This window comes from Acanthopagrus latus, chromosome 24 (genome assembly GCF_904848185.1).
Source record: "Acanthopagrus latus isolate v.2019 chromosome 24, fAcaLat1.1, whole genome shotgun sequence".
NCBI lineage: Eukaryota > Metazoa > Chordata > Actinopteri > Spariformes > Sparidae > Acanthopagrus > Acanthopagrus latus.
Window position 1 is genome coordinate 4,950,119 of NC_051062.1, and position 21,299 is coordinate 4,971,417.

The following is a 21,299-nucleotide window of genomic DNA, read 5'->3' on the forward strand; positions in this document are numbered from 1 at the left end:
ATAATGCATGCTAGAATTTTGAATATTAATGAACGCTTCTAACTATAACAATGCAAGTTATATGTATGTGCATTCTTACACGTTAAAAATATGTTTGTACTGCATTTTAGACACGGCAATCATAGACATCGCTACCAAATTCTTTATGAAACATTATTTGTATGGCCATGATAAAGTTGCGGCTGATATTTAGAAGCCGTTCATTGCTCGATGAACGCTTTATAAAGCATGTTATTGTTTGTTACCAGTGAAATAACTGTCAACTTTAGTTTAATTAACTTTGAATTTACCAATTTCTAAAGATGGTGGCATGAGCTCTGTAACCGGATGTAGAAACATTAATGAAAGACTAAGAATATAGTGAAACACAGATGTAATAATTGACATAGTCTCCATAGAAGACCAATACTCTCAAATGTCCTGATAGTGTATATAATGATGCAACTGCACACTTAAACCTCTCTTTGCATTCTTCTACCACATGTGTCCTAATCTTTTTCTCTCCGTCCTATTTGCGCCGCGCTGATTTATGTCCGCTGGCGCAAAATCGGATCAAGTGAAGCGAACTGGCAGAAAGTATCATTTGTTAAACTGGGGATCATCTGATTAGATCTGCGCAGCCCATTCCAGCAAACATCATCCGTGTCGGTGTGGTAGAGGGGACCGGGGCAGGGGGGAGTTCGATAGTTCTAAGAGGAAAACAGATGATGGTGGTTGTGTGAAAGGCTTAGCAACCAGGCATATTTTGGAGACAAACATTAGGAGTTAAAGGGATCGTGACAGTAACGGCGTGGCAGATCTGTCTTTCTACAGGCTGTGCAAACAGTGCTGCGTCTCCCTAAGTGGCGACGTCACACCGATAATGAATCCTTTGGTCGAGTGTTCCAGAGGTGTCCAGGTGTCACGGCGCGACATTTTGCGAGATGAGCGGGTCCCCTCTGGAGCGGTGCATGGATTCGGTCCAGCGACGCGCGATCTCATTAACCGGGACGGGCCTCGCAAATAACGGCGGTTGCGATATTGTCATCCGTGTGCTTTTGTAGCTCATTAACTCCGCTGACACGGCCAAGCAAATTGGCATTTACTGTCGCTGGCCATCATTATCCTCAGAGAGAGAAAATGAGCTCTTGATTAGATGACTGTGACGGAATCTCCAGTCTGAGACATCTAATCGGGAACTCAGAGTTACTCCTCGCCATGGCTCCTGTATTTGTGTCTGCTGCTGTTAAGGCCACAGGCCTGTCTGATGTCCGATTAGGTAAACTTGGCTATTCGCTCCAAATCCCTTCAAGGCCAGAACGGATCCAAAGCACTGCCTTTTTTTTTTGCTCCATTAAGTGGAGCGCTGATGTGGAAAACGTTGGGTTTTTTTATAGCTAAAATCTGTAACTTTCCACAAATTCTGCATCGTGTATTGCGTAATAAAGTGGAGGCACTCGTGTGTCTCTCCCTCTCTGCAGGGGCTTCTTCTTTTTGTTGATGTAGCGTAGGGCAGGGCTGCAGCTAGCAGCGAGGACACTGAGGTCATGTTCCTGGTATTTTGTCTTGGGATCCGGAGGTTTTTCTAGGAGCGTATGGGAAAGTTCTTCTTATTCTACACCTAATAAAAATATATGGTGGGTGTTATAAGGCTGATTCCGGTGATTTTAGACTCAAGAAATGCCACCAGTTTCAGCACTTGTAGGCCAAGAAAAGAGTCTGTATTGAATTTGTGAATGTATAATTCAATATACGTACATTTTGAAGTATAAATGAACAGTTAGATACATAACATATTTAAAACCTTTCATGGCAATTCATGCACTTCAGCCATGGTTTTAGGAAGATGTCCTTACCACTAGGTCTTCTCAGAAGATCTATGTCCGCATAGAGACCAAAAAATAGGATTTGGATGTTTCAAGTAGCTGTTTCAAAGGAAAGGTATGCATCAGCGACCATAAACTGTCAAGAAATAAAACTACAAAACAGCTCTGGTTTGTACGGAGCTCATCTACAATATTAGCCAGAGAGGTAGTGAGCCATTAGCTGGCACAAGTGAGGCTGACTGGCATGTAGACAGCTGATCCACCATCTGTGATGAATGTACAGTCTTGTCATCAACCATGCCCGTGACAAAAATAATCTGACCTAAAATTAACACTGAGTGAGGAAATATGACTGATTGCCCAGTGGTTACAGATGTGCTGTGTTTCTTTTTGGACCCTCTCAAACGTAGAAGGCAAATAAAGACATCAGGACTTAACAAGAATCTGTTTTTGTCGAAAGTCAAACCGAGCGGGTCGGCTTTACTGCGTCTCGGTTTGTGGATTTGAATGGCGTCCCCTGCGGGTCATGCGGGCTTTCGGCCCATTGTTGCCAGAGTCCAGCTGTGATACCAGGGTTCAGTCCACCCCCCCACCCGGCTCTTCTCTCGGCATTCCATGGGTCTCGTAGGCCGACACTTGAGAAGCGGCGCTCATCCTCATCCTCACCCCTGCTGGGGCAGAACCAGGCTCCGCCGAGTTGAGGCCTTCTTATTTAACTTTTCCAACTGTTTGTCTTTTCTTTTGCTGTGTGTACGTGCATGCGCGCGTGTGTGCCCTCTCAAGCTGTGTGTGAGGTCAATCAGGAGGGGGAAGAAGGGTTTCCTCAGCTCAGCGATAAGGAATGGCATACACTGGCGCGCACATACAACAGCTGTGCCAGCTAGAAACGTTCTATTAAGAGGGGCAACATGGAACTTTCTTTATTCTGCAGGACCTGTGACTCGTGACACATGTGCACACACACACACACACACACACACACACACACACACACACACACTGAGGTGGCTCTCCAGGTCGTCCTGTTTTCCCCATCCACGGCTGAACGATGCCTCTGTCGCTCCACTGCACTAAGTGGGGTCAAATAACAAGAGGCTTGACAGCGGGGGAGGAAGGACCGCAAGAAAATATTGTTCATAGAGGCCTGATCGTGAAAAAAAATCTGAAAGCAAAGCTGTTGACACAAAGCCTCAAGCAACGTGATGATTTCTCCTCCTATTTTTTTTTTTTAAAGATATAAACTGTGATGTAAAACGGTTTCTCTGGGCTTGCAGTGGACCCAACAAAAATCGAGACTAGAACATAAACACAGACACATTAGAGAGGACACTTGTAAGCCCTCTGTCTGGATAAGGCATTAGATAGATTGCAGCAGCGTCTCCCCTCCTTCTTTCTTAACCTCTCTCCCTGACCCCTCTCTCTCTCTCTCTCTCTCTCTCTACCGCTCTCTCAGTAGACACAGGGAGAGGAATGCATGACCGGAGATTCAGGACGACTCGGGCGTTCAAAGCCGGAGCGGTCGCCGGGTCTCCGCCAATTCGGTTCCACCTTGATCACGGATTAAAATCCCAAAAGCTGCAGATGTAACCTGTCTGAGCGCGGTGACTCAAGACCGCTGCACGCTGTAGTTGCCACATCTCCTCCTCCACATGTGCTATGCATTTCTCAAGAATGCTTTATGTGTGGAAAAGCATATTGCAAATCCATCAGCGCTGCTCCACGTCCCCACTTGCACCTGAAAGAGAAAGTCAGGGTTTTTCTTATTTTATTTTATTTTATTTTCCGAGACACGGTCCGTCTCGCCGTTTATCTGTCTGTGTGTATTTTATACATTTAGCTTGGCTTACGTTCCGCTGTTGTAAAAGCACCATCCTGCGCACATGTTGTACTTTTTCCCAACATTTCATTATGTTCTCCATTTTTTAAGGATTGTTTAAGGATTGTCGGACTACATTTTATCTTATATAATCTGCTCATCTTCTCATAGAAATGAAAAAAAAAGGCATCTTCATCCTTGTCTCTTTTATTGCGCTTTTTTAGCCTGAGGCCTCACATGCATTAAAGGCCCATTCTGGTATTTTTAAACCCTGGCTCTATTTTTTATTTTATTTATTTACATACCTTTACATGACTTTACATACCTTTACATGACTAACAGGTACAAAAGGTTGTGGAATTGGTCCATTAGATCACCTCAGCCAGCAGTGATAAAATGGGCCATCCTGGCTGCAGTGCAATCCTTGGAGGCAGTGTCAAAGTAGCACACTCAGATGTGTTTAAAAGTGTCTGACAACATAATGGAGAGGATCGCGACCAAAATAGGCCTTTCTGTGAAAGAGGAGAAATCCATTTTACTAACTATGAATAGCCATTAAGTCGACTCCACTCAGATCCACCAGACTCCATTGAAGAAAACAGCAATTTTACCTATGCTTATTTTTTTTTCTACATTAATGCTTAAACAAAGTAAAGAAACAACACAATTTCATACTGTTTTACTTATATTTGGCGGACCCTGCCACCTTTCGAGTTTTAATTTATTTTCCAAAAACGACATCACGCCCCTTTAAAAAGCTCACTGTTTGCAAACAGAGGCTAACGCAGAGGAGCATTTAGCAGCTAATGTTTTAGACATTTTATTTGGGAGCTGGTGGAAACCAAAAAAGAGCAAAAAAACTACATTTGCCAGGTGTCCAGAAATACAACTTAAAATAAATGTTGATGTTATACTGTATGTGTGTGCTGGATGCCAGTCACTCTGTGATAATATGTAAGTGTTTTCAGTTAAAGAGAATTTCTGGCAGTATATGTGTTTGTGCACGTGGAGCATTACCCAGACAGAAACATAATGCATTTGTGACAAATGAGTGAAAACATGTTGAAAAAGACACACATCATAAATGTCTGTTGCATATTCTGATGGTCTCACCATACTCTCTGTGTTGCTAACTTTTGTCCAACCCCAGGGTGATTTCACCTGGAGCAGCCTGTCGGGACGGAGCGTGCGTCTGATGCCAGTCGCCATCCAGAGCTTGTCGGAGCTGGAGAGGGCCAGGCTGCAGGAAGTGGCCTACACCCGTCTGCACCAGGACTATGACCTGGGCTGTCAGATAACCATGCCAAAAGGTGGGAGCAGCACGTGTGTGGCTTGATGCATATCGCAAGGTCTGAGTTAAACGCTGTTACGTCATATGTTTTGTTGGTTCTGGATGGGTGGGATTTTTAGAGCCCCCCCCCGGCATACTTTGAAGACCCCCTGACATTTATGTGGCTGTTAACTGTGGCGAAACACATCTGCGTTCGGCTCCGGAACTGCTGCAAAAACGCTTCCCATTTGATATTCTTAACCCGGGTTTGCTGTGTAAGCTTGTGCAGCTACTTTTCAAGTGTCCCATAAAGTAAAGCCTCTGACCACATCCTCTTGTCATCCCTCAAGTGTCTTTAAGGGAAGTCGTGTAGGGTCTATGTTTGGGGAAGTCGTGACAACACGCGGATCTGGATATAAACCACACTTCACATCGGGATCGGGCGCTTCCTGTTTGACTTGGCATTTGTTGACCCTCCTCCTCGTAATGACACGCGACTCCCTTTCCTTGAGGCTTGAGTGCAGTCACCCCACTTGTCATCATGCAGACTCTATTAAAAGTGTTGCATAAGCAGGCCGTATTTGTATCTGTGGCCCTATTTGAAACCCAAACAGCTGTATTAAGGTCTTGTAAACCAGACCATAAATTTGACAGATTAATCCAGATGTTACAGTAATGGGCAGGGCACTTCGGCCGCTGGACTTTGTGGTTTGCGTCCCGCTGGGCATGCCCATGCTAAAAAAGTCTACATCTGCATCATAGTTTATAGATGCAAAATAAAAATACACAAAATTCCGCTACTAAAGGAAACAAGTGTGCCTATTTCAAAAGTGGAATTTATTTCAGCTTCTTTCTTTTTTCATACTCTCATAGTGCATGACACAAGAGGTCAGACTACCAGAAAGGTTTTAAAGGAGACCTGATTTTTTTATTTGGGGTTACTACTACAATAGGTTTAAATGCTTAAATCGGTTTTCTTGTACAGCAGCAGTACATCCCCCCTCTGTCTGAGATGCTCTGTCGCAGCTCCCGTCTCTTTAAGGCCCCCCTCAAGAATAGCCAGTCTGCTCTGACACACGCCTGAGACAGCACCACACACTGTAGCTCCGGTCTGCTCTGTCAAGTTTTCAGCTTTGAGTTAGCTTCATTTATACAGCAATATAATATCATCAAAAACACACCGGAGTTGAGGTCGACCAACGTTTTTATTTAACTTTTATTTCAATATTTAACCCCGAACTCGCACAGATGCACGCTGTACAGTGTCTTTGCCCTGCACTGTATGGGAGTGGAGTGGCCGCCGTAGCAGCAGTACAGTGCAGCCAGTGGATTATCCGGGGCCTTGCATTCCAGCTGAAGGTTAAACCTCTCCCCACCATGATTTAATACGTACTTGTCTGTGTTGCTTATGAATTCCAGAGCCCCTAACGGCCGCCATGTGCTCGCCGGAGAAATATTTCAACTCGTGTGTAAGACTCTGTGTGTGTGTGTGTGTGTGTGCGCCATTTCAGTGCCGCTAATGTGGACTTTAAAGCCCTGCTGTTTCTCATATTTACCCGGAGTGGCGCAGGGCCGGGGTCATGTTTATAGTGTTTTCGCAAGAAACGCAAAAAACAGATTAAAGAGAGATAGATAGTGCAAAGGGAGATGGGACGACGGTGCGATGAGAAGGACGAAGCGAAAAAAGGTCCCTCAGACAGTTTCACAACAGGTCGGGAGGAGTGGAAGTTCGGAGGTTCGGGGGATTTCCGTACGGCTTTGGGAGCCATCTCTCAAAAATCCAAACCATTTCCTATCTGAGCTTCTCCCCTCTTTCTCTCTCTCTCTCTCTCTCTCTCTCCTTCTCTCCCTCTTCATCACAACATCTGCTTTCTCTCTCCTATGTCACACCCCCTCCTCACTGTTTCCCACCTATTATTCCCTCATACACCCTGAAGATTTCACATCCCGTCCTTCTAGGTCGGAGTCCTGGAAAGGACACGCAAGGTTTCTCACGTATCACTACACTCGTAATAAACTGAGCATCAAAGAACAGCGGCGTTGTTGAACTTGTTCAGATTTGTCTGAAATGCTCGGACACATCAAGGGGGGGGGAAACTGAACCGGCTCCCTGACGTAACAGTCTGCCACCGGGCGTGTTGTGGGAGCTGGATGAAATTTCCTGCAGCACCGCAAGTGACTCACTTGATACAGCGAGAGGGGAACATCTGGGAGTTCAAACCGAGGTTGCCAAACCAGCAGATCAAGGCAAAAGAAGACTCTCTGACATCTCGCAAAACGATCTGATGCGCAAGAGAGCGGGGTGACCGGGTGGCGGCGTTACAAGTTGCTGAGGTTTCAAGAGCCGACATCCTGGCCTGAGACTTAAAAGCCACGGTTTCCACATTTCCCCCCGATCGTTAATCAGCGAATTCGGGAGTCGTTCATCATGTTGACAGCTGACAAAGTGGCTTCCCCCTCCTTTCAGAGCACTCCGGTCTAGAACCTGGATGTGACGCTGTCTCACACACACACTTGCTCTTTCAAACCGCCTTTTCAGGGCAACCAGCTTGATTGCTTGCACATTTTGTCTTTCATATTTGGCCATTGTTGTTCATCAAATATGTTGACCTGTTATATGTACATACACCAGTCTTTCAGCGGATGTTTACACTTGAATTAGTGGTATCACCTCATCAATATAGCAAATATTACTGAGTTTGAATTTTCTTTTCCATAACTACGTCGTGCACCTTTAATTTGGGCATAATTAGACTTTGGTTACCGGTTATTTCACTGTTAACAAGCAATAAAAATAGTTTATAGTGTTTAATAAAGGTGAAATAGCCTAAGTAATAATTAGTGGTCAAATACATATGTAGTGGGTTGGAAATGCCACATTTTACATTTTTCATGTAAACAGACTCCCCCTTATTTTATTGTAAACATTTGGATCATCTAACACTGGTTATACAGTTTACGTGAAGTATGTACCCAAACTAGTCAGTAGATGGCGCTGTGGTGCTACTGTGGATCCACTAGGGAAACTTCAGCGGCATGCTCTGCTCATGCGCAGCCCAGAAATAAACGAGCACTGGCCCTGAGCAAGACTAACTTTTGACCTCTCCCTATATCATCCACAGGTACTGCAAAACTTGTTTTTCAATGTTTAGCTCAGTTTGGCATCTAATATCAATACTGTAGTAACCGTTCTGGAAACTTTTTGTATGTTTTGGAGATGTATATAGCGTTTAGACGGGCGTCGCCATGTTGGCTATGTACTGTCTGTGAATTTCAGATGTCTGTAATAGTTTTTGTAAGTAACAGACACAAGTATTGGAGTAAAGTAATGTGCATTTAAGAGAGTTAAGAGTCTGAGCCAGCCAGTTGTAAGTAAATGGTTGAGAGAGACACTATTTTCAAACCAGTTCGCTTTCGCGTTAGTTAGCTAGCGAGCTAACATGAGCTAGCTAACATGTGTGGGGGTCACGCCAAACATGTTAACCGCGGAAGTTTAGTGCAAGTGTATAGTTTATGTGTAAGAAAGGTGAGTATGCTTATCAAGTGTAGAATGAGTGTGAATGAAATGTGTATGTTAAATGTGAATGAATGTAAGGATGATAGTGTAGTGAATGTGTATGTTGAGTTATATATATATATATATATATATATATATATATATATATATATATATATATATATATATATATATATATATATTTTAACATCTTAATGGGGTAGTGACAGGAGGAATCCTATTGACAGTGAGCGCTAGGTGGCGCAATGACTCATGGGAGTGTAATGTCAAATACTACAATACTATATGTTGTGGTTGTGACCTGTTATGTTATAAGGATGTGTGTGTTAAATTAGCATAAACATTTTAGTTTTACATTGTGCCACCATGGCTGACTATGATCTAGCAGATTAATGGTGTTCATTAAATGTTTGTGTCTAAAGAAACAATTTAAATCAGAAACACAATTAGAGGGCCAACATACCATCAGAGTAAATGCTAACTGCTGCTAACCGTAGCTGCTGTTAGCTATTTCGCTCAGTTAGCTGTGCAGCTAGCAGTTCAGACTCGAAGCTTATAGATTGTGGGAGTATAATTCTAGTCTACACTGCTAACCTGGGTGCTTTGGACCGTCGCATGCCGGGCTAGCTGGCTAGCATGCTAACTCAGTAAATATTTCTGCAACATAATACAAAACTGCTATTTTTTGTACTTTATTTTGATCATTTGAGTTAATTACCTAACGTCTACAACTTGAAAATTCATATATATTGCCCATCCCTTTAAGCTATTGTAATTGATTTTATAGATCAACTCCACATTATTCATGAACCATTTTTGAAGTTTTATGATCAACAGTTTACAATAAACACATGCATAATTGCAGGATATTTAAGAAAGGACACACAGAAGAAAGACTTCGGAAACATTTTGACAATTCTTTGGCAACAATGTGTGGTAACCCTGGGCGATGCTAAAAGGTTGAAATTCCAAAATGTATTATTCACGGGAAACCTGGCCAAGAAAATGTTATGAAGACCCATGTGCAGTGCAATATTTCCCAGTGTTCAAACTGAGAACATCCGTGACACATATTAACCAGTGTGGATAAACAGTATAAGCGATTTAACATGTTTTGACAGGTTTTTTGGGATGACTAATACTGTGGCTGACCCTGTCTGGCATTTCAGTTAAATGGATTTGAGTTCATAGGCAGCTTTCCCCCCCCCTGTGGTTAATTCACATCTGCATTCCTGACATAAGCTTATTAGATAAAATAACCCAGATAAGATACTGCAGATATGGAAGCCATTTGTTTCGGATGATTCATTTTCTTGTTGTTTTTTTTTTCCACGGCACAGATGGACAGAAGAGGAAAAAGTCGCTGAGGAGGAAGTTGGACTCTTTAGCAAAGGAGAAGAGTAAAGACAAAGGTACGCCAAGTTCTTTTGACACACACTTCACAACGTTTTTCTCTCTATCTCTGCCTCTTTGTCTTTTTCTCTCAGCCTCTCTTTGTCACGACTCTTGCACTCCTGCCTGTGAGATGCGGGGCTGGACTGCGGTCCCCGCCCCTCAAGCAGGTGAACGGCAAGGTTATAAAAACAGTTTCTGTTTACTGGGCTTTGACAGTTTATATTTGGCCTAAGTGAAGGTCTCCTTGTAAGGGGACCGGCTCTGTGGAGCAGTCACTCACTCTGCTGCACTAAGCAAAGCATATTTGGCAGAAAGAGAAAGGGATCTTCAGTCAAATGAGCAGGTAGATAAACAGAATTGGGCTTTTTCTTGTCAGGTTTGAGAGAGTACTAAACCAAGAGTCTTGTTTACAATAAATATGCAATGTCAAAAATATGCACACCAGTTCAGATTTTTTGCTTCACCAGCAGTTTTCTTGAGTCAATGACTAATACAGTTCAAATGAGTCAGTAATGGTAACTGGCATAAATGTGATACGCTGGGTTTAGGGGGATTTAGTAACTCCACTCTGTAAAAGGAGTGCCAAGGCAGTAGTTAGTAGTCCGACCAGTTTGTGAAAACCTCATCATTCAAACTAAAAGTCATTTATGTATGCAAATAACAACATATATACAGTATTCGCATTGAAATTTGTATGTCTACGACTACTACTTTTTTAGTAAAAGGATTCTTTTTTGGGGAGTAGTAACTCCATCCTGTAGACTTCTTGTCCAGATGAAATGGCATATCAGGAGTAGCTTCCGTATGTGACGTATTTCAAATTGAAACAGGATGAGGTTTGATTTGGACGTTTGAAAGTGGACATTCCAGTATGCTCCATGTAGAGTAGAGGCTGAAACAGACGACTGTAAAATGCATTTTTTCTCAAAGTGGATAAATTCTTAGTTTAGTTTTGGGGGCAAGCCAATGTTAGCACAGGCATGTTTTGTTTCACAGAAACATAGGATTTTGATCCAAGAATAAAAAAAGTGATAGCATATAATAGCCTAGGTGCACAGTTTGACTGGGTATGTGATCTAAAAAGAGTTAAAATGACATTTTTCATCTCAACTCATCTCTTATGTTACAACATAATTGCTTTTTTTTAGTTTTGTTGCTTCATCCTTAGGGTGGTTAATGTTAGCCAGTCCTAGCAAAGTTAAAATTGCTGTGCAGCTTGCTTTACTGAGTGCCTTGGCTGACTTAACTCTTGTTTGCTCGTGCTACTGTCCTGATACATTTTAGCATTTGCTGGTAGCCTAGCCTTAATTGCTACGGTTCACCACAGTTGCTGCTGTTCAGCAGAAGTTGCATAGAATTGAATCGAGAGGCAGTTTTGTAAAGTTGTAAGCTTAACTGAGATATACCAAGTTAAATAGAGTAACTTAAAGAAAACTGAGCAAAGCCAAGTGTGTAACTCTTCAAAAAAGCTGTTTTCATCTGACTTGCAACCCCATTCATTCATTCGATTTTTAAAAAAGTAACTAATATTTTGGAGCATTTTGAACTAATGTCATTGCTCTTTCTGTCAGCCTTGGAATAATCATTATTTACTGCTCTGATAAGCACAAGAAACAGCTGCCAAGCCCCAAGGTTTATATTGGAATGATGATGGAGCTGCTACAGTATGTCACAGCTGCCTTGTCTGAAAATAATACGCATGCATTGGCCAATTGAAACCAGATATTGTCAGCGGCATCTGTGGCAACTGTGAGCGTATTGTGAAGTTACGTCAGACCTCCAGATGACACGTAGACTATCATGAGGGAAAACAAACAGCCTTATTCCCAGAGCAACATTCATTTTGGAACAAATACTTCCACTTCTATAAATTACGTAACATTAACCTCAGGGTAGCGCTTGTGGGTCTAGGTGTAGGTTTGTTTTTTTCCCTCCATGGCAAGCCTGGCTTCACCCCTCTCCAGAGCAGATGGCTGAGATGTAACTGTGGTCCAACTTGCCAAATGAATTCTAAGTTTAATTTTCTCCCAGGGTCCCTGAATACCAGCCACGCACTTCACTTTGAAGCAGGCTCAGTTTTTTTCTCTGCAAGAGAGAGAGAGAGAGACACACAAAAAGTTGCCTTCTTTTGATGCAGCCACAGTGCTCTGAGATGTTGTGACCAGACTGCAGTCAAACTATATCTGCGAATGAGGTTTAATGGCCGGTATAATCTGCTCTGAGTGGCTTATGGGTGACGTTCTACCTCTGATAAAATCAAGCAAATTGTCAGTCACAGCAAAGATTTACTAATTGGTCTCCGGGATACTTCCTGGCACTTTTCACAAACTTTGTCTTTGTCCTGTGTGGTGAACTTCACCCATCATGGACTTTGTGCACATTTAGACAAAATGTTTCATGTTAGTTGTAAACTTTCCGGAGGCGGTGACAGACTTTCTCCTTGGACTTGGATCACATTCAGCTTATATAAACACACTACACGGTCGTGAATAGGAAAGGGCATGAGACAGTTCTGAAAAACCAACGGCTGTTAACCCGAGGCCTGGAAAATGGAGATTTATGAAAATCTGACACAGCCCTGATGAATGTGGTCTGACCGTGCTGTGCATTATGTTCACAAATCACTGTACAATGTGCGATCCAGATTGTGAATCTGTTATGTAATTGGCGTCAACTCCGCAATGCTGTAGAGCAGAATTCGTTGTGTCACAGTGTTAGTGGTCATGTTGTTCACGAACCGCAGCCCTCTGCTTGTGGTTGTGGAATGCATTTCGCTTTTCTTTCCCTCTGTTTTCCTTTGGCCTCCTCTCCACACACACACACGCTCACTTCAGAACAGCTGGACTGTTTTTTCTCAGCTGTTGGCTCGGCCTTTGGGATTCTGTATAATGGAATATATAGCCGGCGATGGCCCCAGTATGACATCATTTCTCTCTGAAGTGAGCCCTGCACATATCTCCGACAAGTCTACGGTTTGCTTCGCTAACAGAATACTTCTCCTGCAATGTCTTGCCAAAGTAAACTCCAAGACAGAAAATGGAACAAAGGAATAAGTGCAGGCTAGAAGACATGCTAGCTGAACATATGCGTCAGCGCCGAGCAGCTTCTAAAAATGACCTACATGACTTTACTTGTGGGAAAGATTCATCAAAGTTGTGTGTTATTTCGGTCAAAGCCGCTGTAATTATTGGTGTTCGTTGCCAGGTTCCTGCCAGCTTTCCTTCTGTGATGTCTTATTTTGGAAAACAGATGTAGAACTGCAGAAGTGCTGTAAGAGTTTTAACTGACATAGTAAACGTGTGTTTTACGGCTTTCATCACAACCTCCAGCAGAAGTAATTAAAGAGTTTTAATTGAATATGTGTTAGATGTTGGTGTTTAATGTTCACAGAGGTTCAGAGCTATTTTTGGGAGCTGCTAATAGAGCTTTCTTTCCTCCTCTTCTTCCAGCTTACGTTCTGCTAGTGCAAGTTTTATTCAGCCTACTCGTTCCTTCGCTCATCCTCTGCCGTCATTTCTTTTTTTTTAATCCAGAATGCATGCCCCAGGCCTTCAGTATACCGCTCTCCCAGGTCATCGCTAACGACCGAACGCACCGTCAGCGCCAGGATGGCTATCGTCAGGACCATCCGCAGCGCGAGGAGCACAAGGACTCCTCCGACCTCGTCTCCTCCATTTTACAGGTCTGTCAGCTTATCTGTTAATTAAATGACAATATTCAATGGACCTTATTCACACAGTGGCCATTTTCCTCTGACATGCTCAGTGTGGGAACTTTGAGACAAACGTTGAGATTATTAACATTTGAATTGATTATCACAGTATTATCTGTGTTTTATCAATTTCGGCTCAGGGAAATTGAAATGTGCCTTTTTCGACAACGTTTTGACATTTTACCGACTTAAATAACTACTCAACAAATCCTAAACATAATCAGTAGGTTAATCAATGATGAAAGTAATCATTAGTTGCAGCCCTAAATTCTGTAGGATAAGTTTTCCAATTCTGACGTGTCTAACTTTTTTCATCTATCCTGCAGTTTGCCACTAAGCGGCCGTCCAATAAGGAGCTATCCAGCAGCAACTCCTCTCTGAGCTCCACATCAGAGACAGCCAATGAGTCGACATCGCCCAACACGCCCGAGGCGGCACCCCGAGCACGCCGGAGGGTAAGGCAAAATAACACGATTGGTTGCACTCTGAGCTACGGATCGACGTCAAGGTGTTTGAATCTAAATGAAACAATTATTGACCTCCAGGGAGGCATGTCAGTGGACTCCATCACCGACCTGGACGACAACCAGTCTCGCCTGCTCGAGGCGCTGCAGCTCTCCCTGCCAGCTGAGACGCCAAGCAAAAAGGAGAAGCACCGGGACAAACGGCTGAGCCTCAATCCCATTTACCGCCAGGTGCCCCGGGTGGTCGACAGCTGCTGTCAGCACATCGAGAAATATGGTGAGCAGCTTTTTTTCTGCTGCGGCCAACGTATTTGTTCATCCAGTTGTTCTTTTATCTGTTGCAGTGACAGCTGGTAGAGAGCTCCTTTCATACTTGAAGTGTTTTTCCTGTTCCCCAATCAGGTTTGCAGACTGTGGGGATCTTCAGAGTGGGGAGCTCCAAGAAGAGAGTCCGACAGGTGGGTGTTTTCCTGAATGTCCCCTTACTTGGAGTCTTGCAAGCACCATTTGCAGAAAGTTAAATGTTTGCGTGAAAACTACTCTTCACACTTTATGTTCTATCTATGAACATCAACAGCACAAACAAAACCTCCTTTTATCAAAACAGATTGTGTGATCAGCAATGCAGAATGTTGTCCCCAGTGTCCCAAAGCTCCTCCTGTTTCATTCGCCCTTTATTTTTGTAAAACAACCGTTCCTCTAAGGAGCCAAGCACAGATCCAACAACACACCTCTTGGATTTCTGAAGACACACATACACAGTGATCCAACTGAGCTGCTCCTGAGGCCATATTTATTATTCAAGAAAATATATCCTTACCAGCCTAGTACTCAACATTTTGCAGTAAATTATTCTAGTTACTCCTACACCTTTCATTATCTATTGACTGCTGAGAGGAAAAATAAAACACAGCGAAACAATACGTAAATTAGGGTTAAGCTTTGTGGGTCAGTCAGTGTGGGCAGCATTAGTGTCTACAGAATCTTTTTTAATAACACTGACAAACTTTAGCTGTTACACTGAACTGAAGACACTTAAAACGGTTACATGTGATAGTACGATCACACTGCATGTACATTTTTTTAGTAATAAATCAGAGTAGCACATTGTAAAAAGATCCTGGGGGACAAAGCTCTATCAGAGAGACCTCAGGTACAGTTTGTTTTGATCTGAACCAGTATTTACCCACTGTAGACGGCCAGGGGGGGGGCCTTTTAAAAGGTCCCATATTGTAGAACAGTGATGTTAGTGTCTGTCTGTTTTTAACATAAAGCAGGTCCAGGTGCTGTATGAATATTGTCAAACTATCAAAATGCTCAATCTATGGACAAATGCACACAGCGCATAATTTAGTGTTACTTATTGTGGGCAAAAAAATGCATGAATAGAATTATGAAACTCATTGTTTGTGACATTTAACAACTCCAGAAATTAATATACTAAATGTTTTATGAGATTGTTTTTGTGAATTTGCTCATTTGAATAAACATGATTTTGAATAAATTACATTTTTTAGAATTCTGATGCAGAAAGCTGCACACTACTTATTGTAGGTGTTTAACACCCCAGCTGGTGTTATGATAAAGAAAATCGTATGTTATCAAATCAAGCACTGCGCATCTTTTGATAGACTATTCTGTAGTGCTTGTTCTAAAAATATATATAGTTTCTAAACTGTTACTATGTGGGAACTTGCAGATCAACATTTAAAGAACAGGAAGCAAATAGAAGAGACATAAATAGACCAAAATTAATTACTTGTTAAAAGTGGCTCCACTAAATAAAATACTTAATTAGTCATTGGTTAATTGTCGTTAAATGGACCACTCTAAGTCTGTGTGTGTTTATGCGTCTCCTCTTTATTATAAATTCACTGAAATGGCCTGTATTCACACATCTGTATACTATGTGCTGCAAATGTAAATACCCATTCCATGTTCCCTGCTGGTCTGTGTTGATACAACCCAGTGTCAACATTTATGCATTTGCCACCATTTGTAATCTGAAAACTGAAAAGTGAATACGCCGTGCAGATAGAGAGTGTATTGTTGGCAGTGGTGATGGAGATACAGCAGTTGGATTCTCTGGAAGTCATCCAAAGGTCAGATGGTAAAAGATTAAAAATGCGCACTTGTAATACCGGTTTGAACGTGGAGTCTACCAGGTCACTTGCAGGACCGACAGGAAACAAGTGTGCGTGGGTGTGCGCACCCTCTGAGAAAATAATGTCCATTGTTAGATGTAGAGGATGTTTCTTAATCCCCCCCCTTTCTCTCCTTCTCTTTTCTTCTCGTCCCTCCTTCAGCTCCGCGAGGAGTTTGACCGCGGCGTCGACGTCCAGCTGGATGAGGAGCACAGCATTCACGATGTGGCTGCTCTGCTGAAGGAGTTCCTCAGGGACATGCCCGACCCTCTTTTAACCAAGGAGCTCTACACGGCCTTCATCAACACCACATGTAGGCCTCAACTTCCCTTTCTTCCCCCGACTTCCATCTTGTGTAGTGTTTTTCTTCCTTCTGTTTCTGTTCTCTTTATCGTTTCATTCTCACCATCTCCATCCTGACCTGTGTTGCAGTGTTGGACTCAGATGAGCAGCAGAATGTCACTCAACTTCTGGTCTACCTGCTCCCAGCATGCAACAGTGACACTCTCCACCGCCTCTTGGAGTTTCTGTCCACAGTGACTGACCATGCCCACGATCGGCAGGACAAAGACGGGCACGAGGTGAGCGCCAATTTTGATGAACAGGAAATATGACTAAAAAGAAAGATCCTCCATCATATCCTTGACTTAAAAAGGTCCAGTTTGGAGGATTTAGTGTCATCTAGTGGTGAAGTTGCAGATTTCTGTTTCCCTGTAGATTAAAAAAGGGCTTATTCTGAGATAAACAAAACAAATTTCCAACACACTGGACCTTTAAGTCACAAAAAACTGAAATCAGAGGAGAAAAAACATGTCCAAAACATCCAAATGTAGTTGTTTTTCGGCGTGTGCTAACACGTGCTTATATGGAGCGCTTAGCTGCATTGTCTTTGCCCTGTGTTTCCACCTCATTGGGAGGAAATTACCAACGAAGTGATAGGAGTTTGTGTTTCTGGTATGAACACACATTTCTCTGTGCCCGGCAGGCTTGAAACTGCACAAGTGGTCAGTGCAGGTGCTGGGGAAGATGACTGCATATGTGAAAAGAGCTGTTTAAAGCCTTTTTGTGACGCTAAAGGGAGCTAAATGAAATTGGAGACCAGACCAAATCGGTTCTGCTTCATCTACTTTGATTTAACAGGCATTTTTGTGCAGAGAACACTGCTCCTGCACTGCCTTCACCAGGGAGAAGTTGTCTGATGTTACACCACAAGGCCAGCACCCATGGGTATGGGTGTAGGGTGTCAGCCAAGTGTTATGTTAACGTTATGTTGTTGTGTAGTGTCCTGGAACATTTGGAGGTCAGAAGTTGGAAACTTCATCTAGGAAATTCTGACCTCCGACACTGACTGGAACACCGCGTTAGAAACTGGGATGGTAGACATAAGGGAGGGGTAGAGAAAGGAATAGAGGATGTGACATCATGATCAGTGATTCCGAATGGTTTAATGATACTCTCTCTACTTTTCCAGTGCCACACCCTGTTTTGATTTAGACACCATGGACCCATCCTGTGTGTGTGTGTTTGTGAGGACTGAAAGTTTATTTTAGTGTCTCTGCCAATGTGTAATCGCACCAATATGTGTGTGTGTGTGTGTGTGTGTGTGTGTGTGTGTGTGTGTGTGTGTGTGTGTGAGTAAAAAAAAAGTGTGTTTTGGCTGGTTTGAGCACAGATGGAAGTGTTGTCTCGTGTGTATACATGTGAATTGTCTCCAACACTGACGTGTGTGTGCACCCCCCCTCACAACTCCAGTATCTGTATCTGAGATCGTGACAGGAAGTCGGAGCGTTTCACACTCGCCTAGGAGTGAACACGTCAATACTTTTTGTGCGTATGTGGCTCCCGTCGACCCCCTTGGGAATGGGGGCGGAAAGGGAGGAAACTAGGAAAGAATCAGAAAAAAGTGAATTTATCACTAAAAAAGCTGTCCAAGCTCTGAGGGGATGGCTGCTAATTGGGTCACAGGATGCACACCATCACCCAACCCTGGTAGAAACAGATTCAGCCGTCATACGCTCCAACACCTTCAGGTGTTAACAAACACTAGGTGAGAAAATGACAAAAACAGGGAGGGGTGATGTGACAAGAGAGACACAATGTTGGAGGGAGATGTGAGAAAATCAGTGTAGATGGAGGATGACGGAGGTTGATGGAGGAAAAGTGAGTGGAACTGGAGTGGTGAGAAGACGAGTCAGGAGGGAGGAGAGGAAGTGTCTGCAAGGAGCATGCAAATGCCGCAAAACATTATGATGTAATTTCCACAGTGCTTTTGAGGATTTTTGAAATTGATATTTGTTATTGATGCCATGTCAGTCTGATGTTACAAACACGGTCTTTAATTCTTTTAGCTGTTGACACCATTCGTTTCCTGTGGTTGGCAGTGTTAGTCTGTCACTTGGTCCATTGCTTTGGCCGAGACTGAAATATCACAACAGCTATTAGATTGCCATGGGATTTCATACAGACATTCATGATCCACACGGGATGAATTCTGCTGGCTTTGACAACACCGTGACTTTGCGAAATATCTCAGCATCTACTTGATGGATTGACTCAACATTTTATAGAGACATGAGTCCCAATGACTTGTTCTATAGCACATTTGTGGTTTTGATTGGGTTTTGAGTGGTGCACAAATCGACTAAGATGCTGCACCAGTTTCTTATAGTAGTGGAGAAAACCCTAAACATCTCACTGAGATGGTGAGTTAGGTCATTTACCTGTTTAACATTAGCATATTAGTGTGGTTATTGTTACAGTGATTACCCTGCTGACATTAACATTTAGCACAAACCGTCTCCACAAGGCTCATTTGATCGAAAAACACTGTTTTTCTTTCTCAAAATCAGATCACAGGGAACAAGATGACGTCTCTGAACCTCGCCACCATCTTCGGCCCCAACCTACTCCATAAGCAGAAGAGCTCGGACAAGGAGTTCAGTGTCCAGAGCTCGGCCCGGGCCGAGGAGAGCACTGCCGTCATCGCTGTGCTGCAGAGGATGATCGCCAGCTACCAGACCCTCTTCATGGTCAGTCATTCAGCATGTGTCTTACTCCTCTTTTATCCTTTTCACCCTACCACTAAACACACACTGTCTCACATTCACTCATGCACTATTTCCCTCTCACATTCTTGTGTAGGCTTAAAGTAAGACAATCCCCTCCTGGCTTAGCAGACAATGGATGTGTCTTTGTTAATGCAAACAGAGGAAGGTGAGAGAAAACAAAGAGAAGTGCAAGATGACAGATGGAAGCGTTTTTCCGTCTAAGTCATATCAGAATTCTTGTGAGTAGATACAAAAATAAAGTCACATCTCGCCAGTTAGCCGACAGTAACATCAGGAACTTTTCACCGAGATACTTGAACTTGTTCTTTCCAAAATAAAAAAGCAGAAAATCGAAGCATGAAATCCTTCATGCAGTGTCAGAAGAGGTCATGATTTCACGCGGATTAGTGCCTCATCAGTTGCTTTTGTTCCTCTGTTCCTCAAACAGTGCAGACAGGCAGTTCAGGTCATTTCGGGTCCGAAACCCTAAACCGTGATGTTTTGTAATCTGCCACTGCTGTTCCGCTGAGGGCTTACATTCCTGCAGTAAGCCAATGAAGAGCTATTAATCACACGTAGTGAATTGGTACTGACTCGCTCAGTCTTGGTGAGTAAAAACAGATTGGTAAAGAGCTCCATGAATGACATCTGAAAGTTGTTTTGTAACATGCTTAAATCGTAAATCTGGCAACCTTTACTAACATTTTGCTGTGAGAATTATTGGTGGAGAGTGGGTGTTTGGGCTTTATAATCCACATAATGAGCATAAAAATTCTGATTATTACCGCGAGATCAGATTAAGAAGTGCACTGGAAATGACCGACACTCAACTGCCTTATTGTTTCTTAAGAGCAGTAAACCACTTATTTTCAAGTTGGGATAAATAAAAAGGTCGTACTGAAAAGATGTTTGATGAGCTTGGAGGTAGAATTCATTAACTAGAGATCAAGAATACTTTAATACGACACATTCAGATTAACGCAATATGTGTGAATAAAAGAATATCTGTGCTTGACCTGTTTTTAAAAAATGTGTGTATCGTCATTGTCAGTCAGTCCTCACCATGAACATTTGGTTTGTTTGCTTGTGTCAGCAGCCTATTGCAAAGCATATTTACGTTTATTGTTTGGTTGCTACCTCTATTGGATGTGCTAATCATGACAGAAGCAAAGGAGGAAGACAGGTCACAGAGTATCAGGAGCTACAAAGTCTGCATTTGGCAGAGGTTGGGGTGGATGGACTGTTCAAACTTGGATTTAGAGTTAGAACTAAGCCCTCATTATTCACTCAAATTGATACTTTTTTAATAGTTCTAATTTTTTTCAGGTGCCTCCTGATCTGCAGAATGAGGTTCTGATGAGTCTGTTAGAGACAGATCCAGATGTGGTGGATTACCTCCTGAGGAGAAAAGCATCGCAGTGAGTTACACAATTCGTTCACATGCACAAGGTCAGCCGTTTGTTTGTTTGTTTGTTCGTTTTTAAATCCTAATTTTCATCCGTAATAACCCACAGGAGTCCAGACCTGCTGCAGACAGAGGAGCCCTTCACCCTGAGTGAGCGCCGGTCTTCCAGCGACTCCAACAAGGCGTCCAGCGGCGAGGTGTCCCCGTATGACAACAACTCTCCGGTCCTGAGCGAGAGGAGAGGAGAACCAGGAAGCCCGGGCAGCGAGCAGGTCTTCCGTGTCCCAGAACAGTACAGTCTGGTGGGGCAGGTGGCTGGCTGGAGTAGAGAGCCTGGAGCTGAGACTTGGGGTTCCAAAGGTGAACCCATGACATTTGTTTCTCTATGATGAAGATGCATGTTTGTTCATGCTGTTTGATTTTTCTTTTGTGTGTAACTGAGTTTGTGGAGGAGTCTGACCCTGTTTTGCTCCCCTCAGACGCTGTATCAGAGGAGCATGCTAACATTTGGGGGACGTGGCACAGTACTCTGAAACCGTCACTCAACGACCAACCATACGCAGGTAAACAGTTTTCTGTCACTCCAGGCAGTCTGCAGCTTTGTTCCCAGTGGTTAATGAGCCAGAGCAGTAAGAGCCTGACACCTGCTGCTGGTTAATAACTATGAGGGCGGAACAGAAACCTGAGGGAACACTCACAACCAAGGACTAGCTTCAGTAACCAC

General features: G+C 43.1%; 1 protein-coding gene across 2 annotated transcripts in view; it reads left to right on the top strand.

Annotated features, from left to right (window-relative positions):
• The window catches only part of LOC119015060 (rho GTPase-activating protein 6-like), an 80,980-nt gene that overhangs the window by 55,484 nt on the left and 4,197 nt on the right, over positions 1-21,299 (top strand). For both annotated transcript variants that reach the window (XM_037090666.1, XM_037090667.1), the window contains exons 2-13: positions 4,772-4,931; positions 9,749-9,820; positions 13,337-13,485; positions 13,842-13,970; positions 14,061-14,256; positions 14,382-14,437; positions 16,286-16,436; positions 16,556-16,704; positions 18,973-19,152; positions 20,497-20,588; positions 20,685-20,935; positions 21,055-21,138. In XM_037090666.1, coding sequence (XP_036946561.1) covers positions 4,772-4,931; positions 9,749-9,820; positions 13,337-13,485; positions 13,842-13,970; positions 14,061-14,256; positions 14,382-14,437; positions 16,286-16,436; positions 16,556-16,704; positions 18,973-19,152; positions 20,497-20,588; positions 20,685-20,935; positions 21,055-21,138 — 1,669 coding nt within the window. The remainder of the gene's footprint in view (positions 1-4,771; positions 4,932-9,748; positions 9,821-13,336; positions 13,486-13,841; positions 13,971-14,060; positions 14,257-14,381; positions 14,438-16,285; positions 16,437-16,555; positions 16,705-18,972; positions 19,153-20,496; positions 20,589-20,684; positions 20,936-21,054; positions 21,139-21,299) is intronic.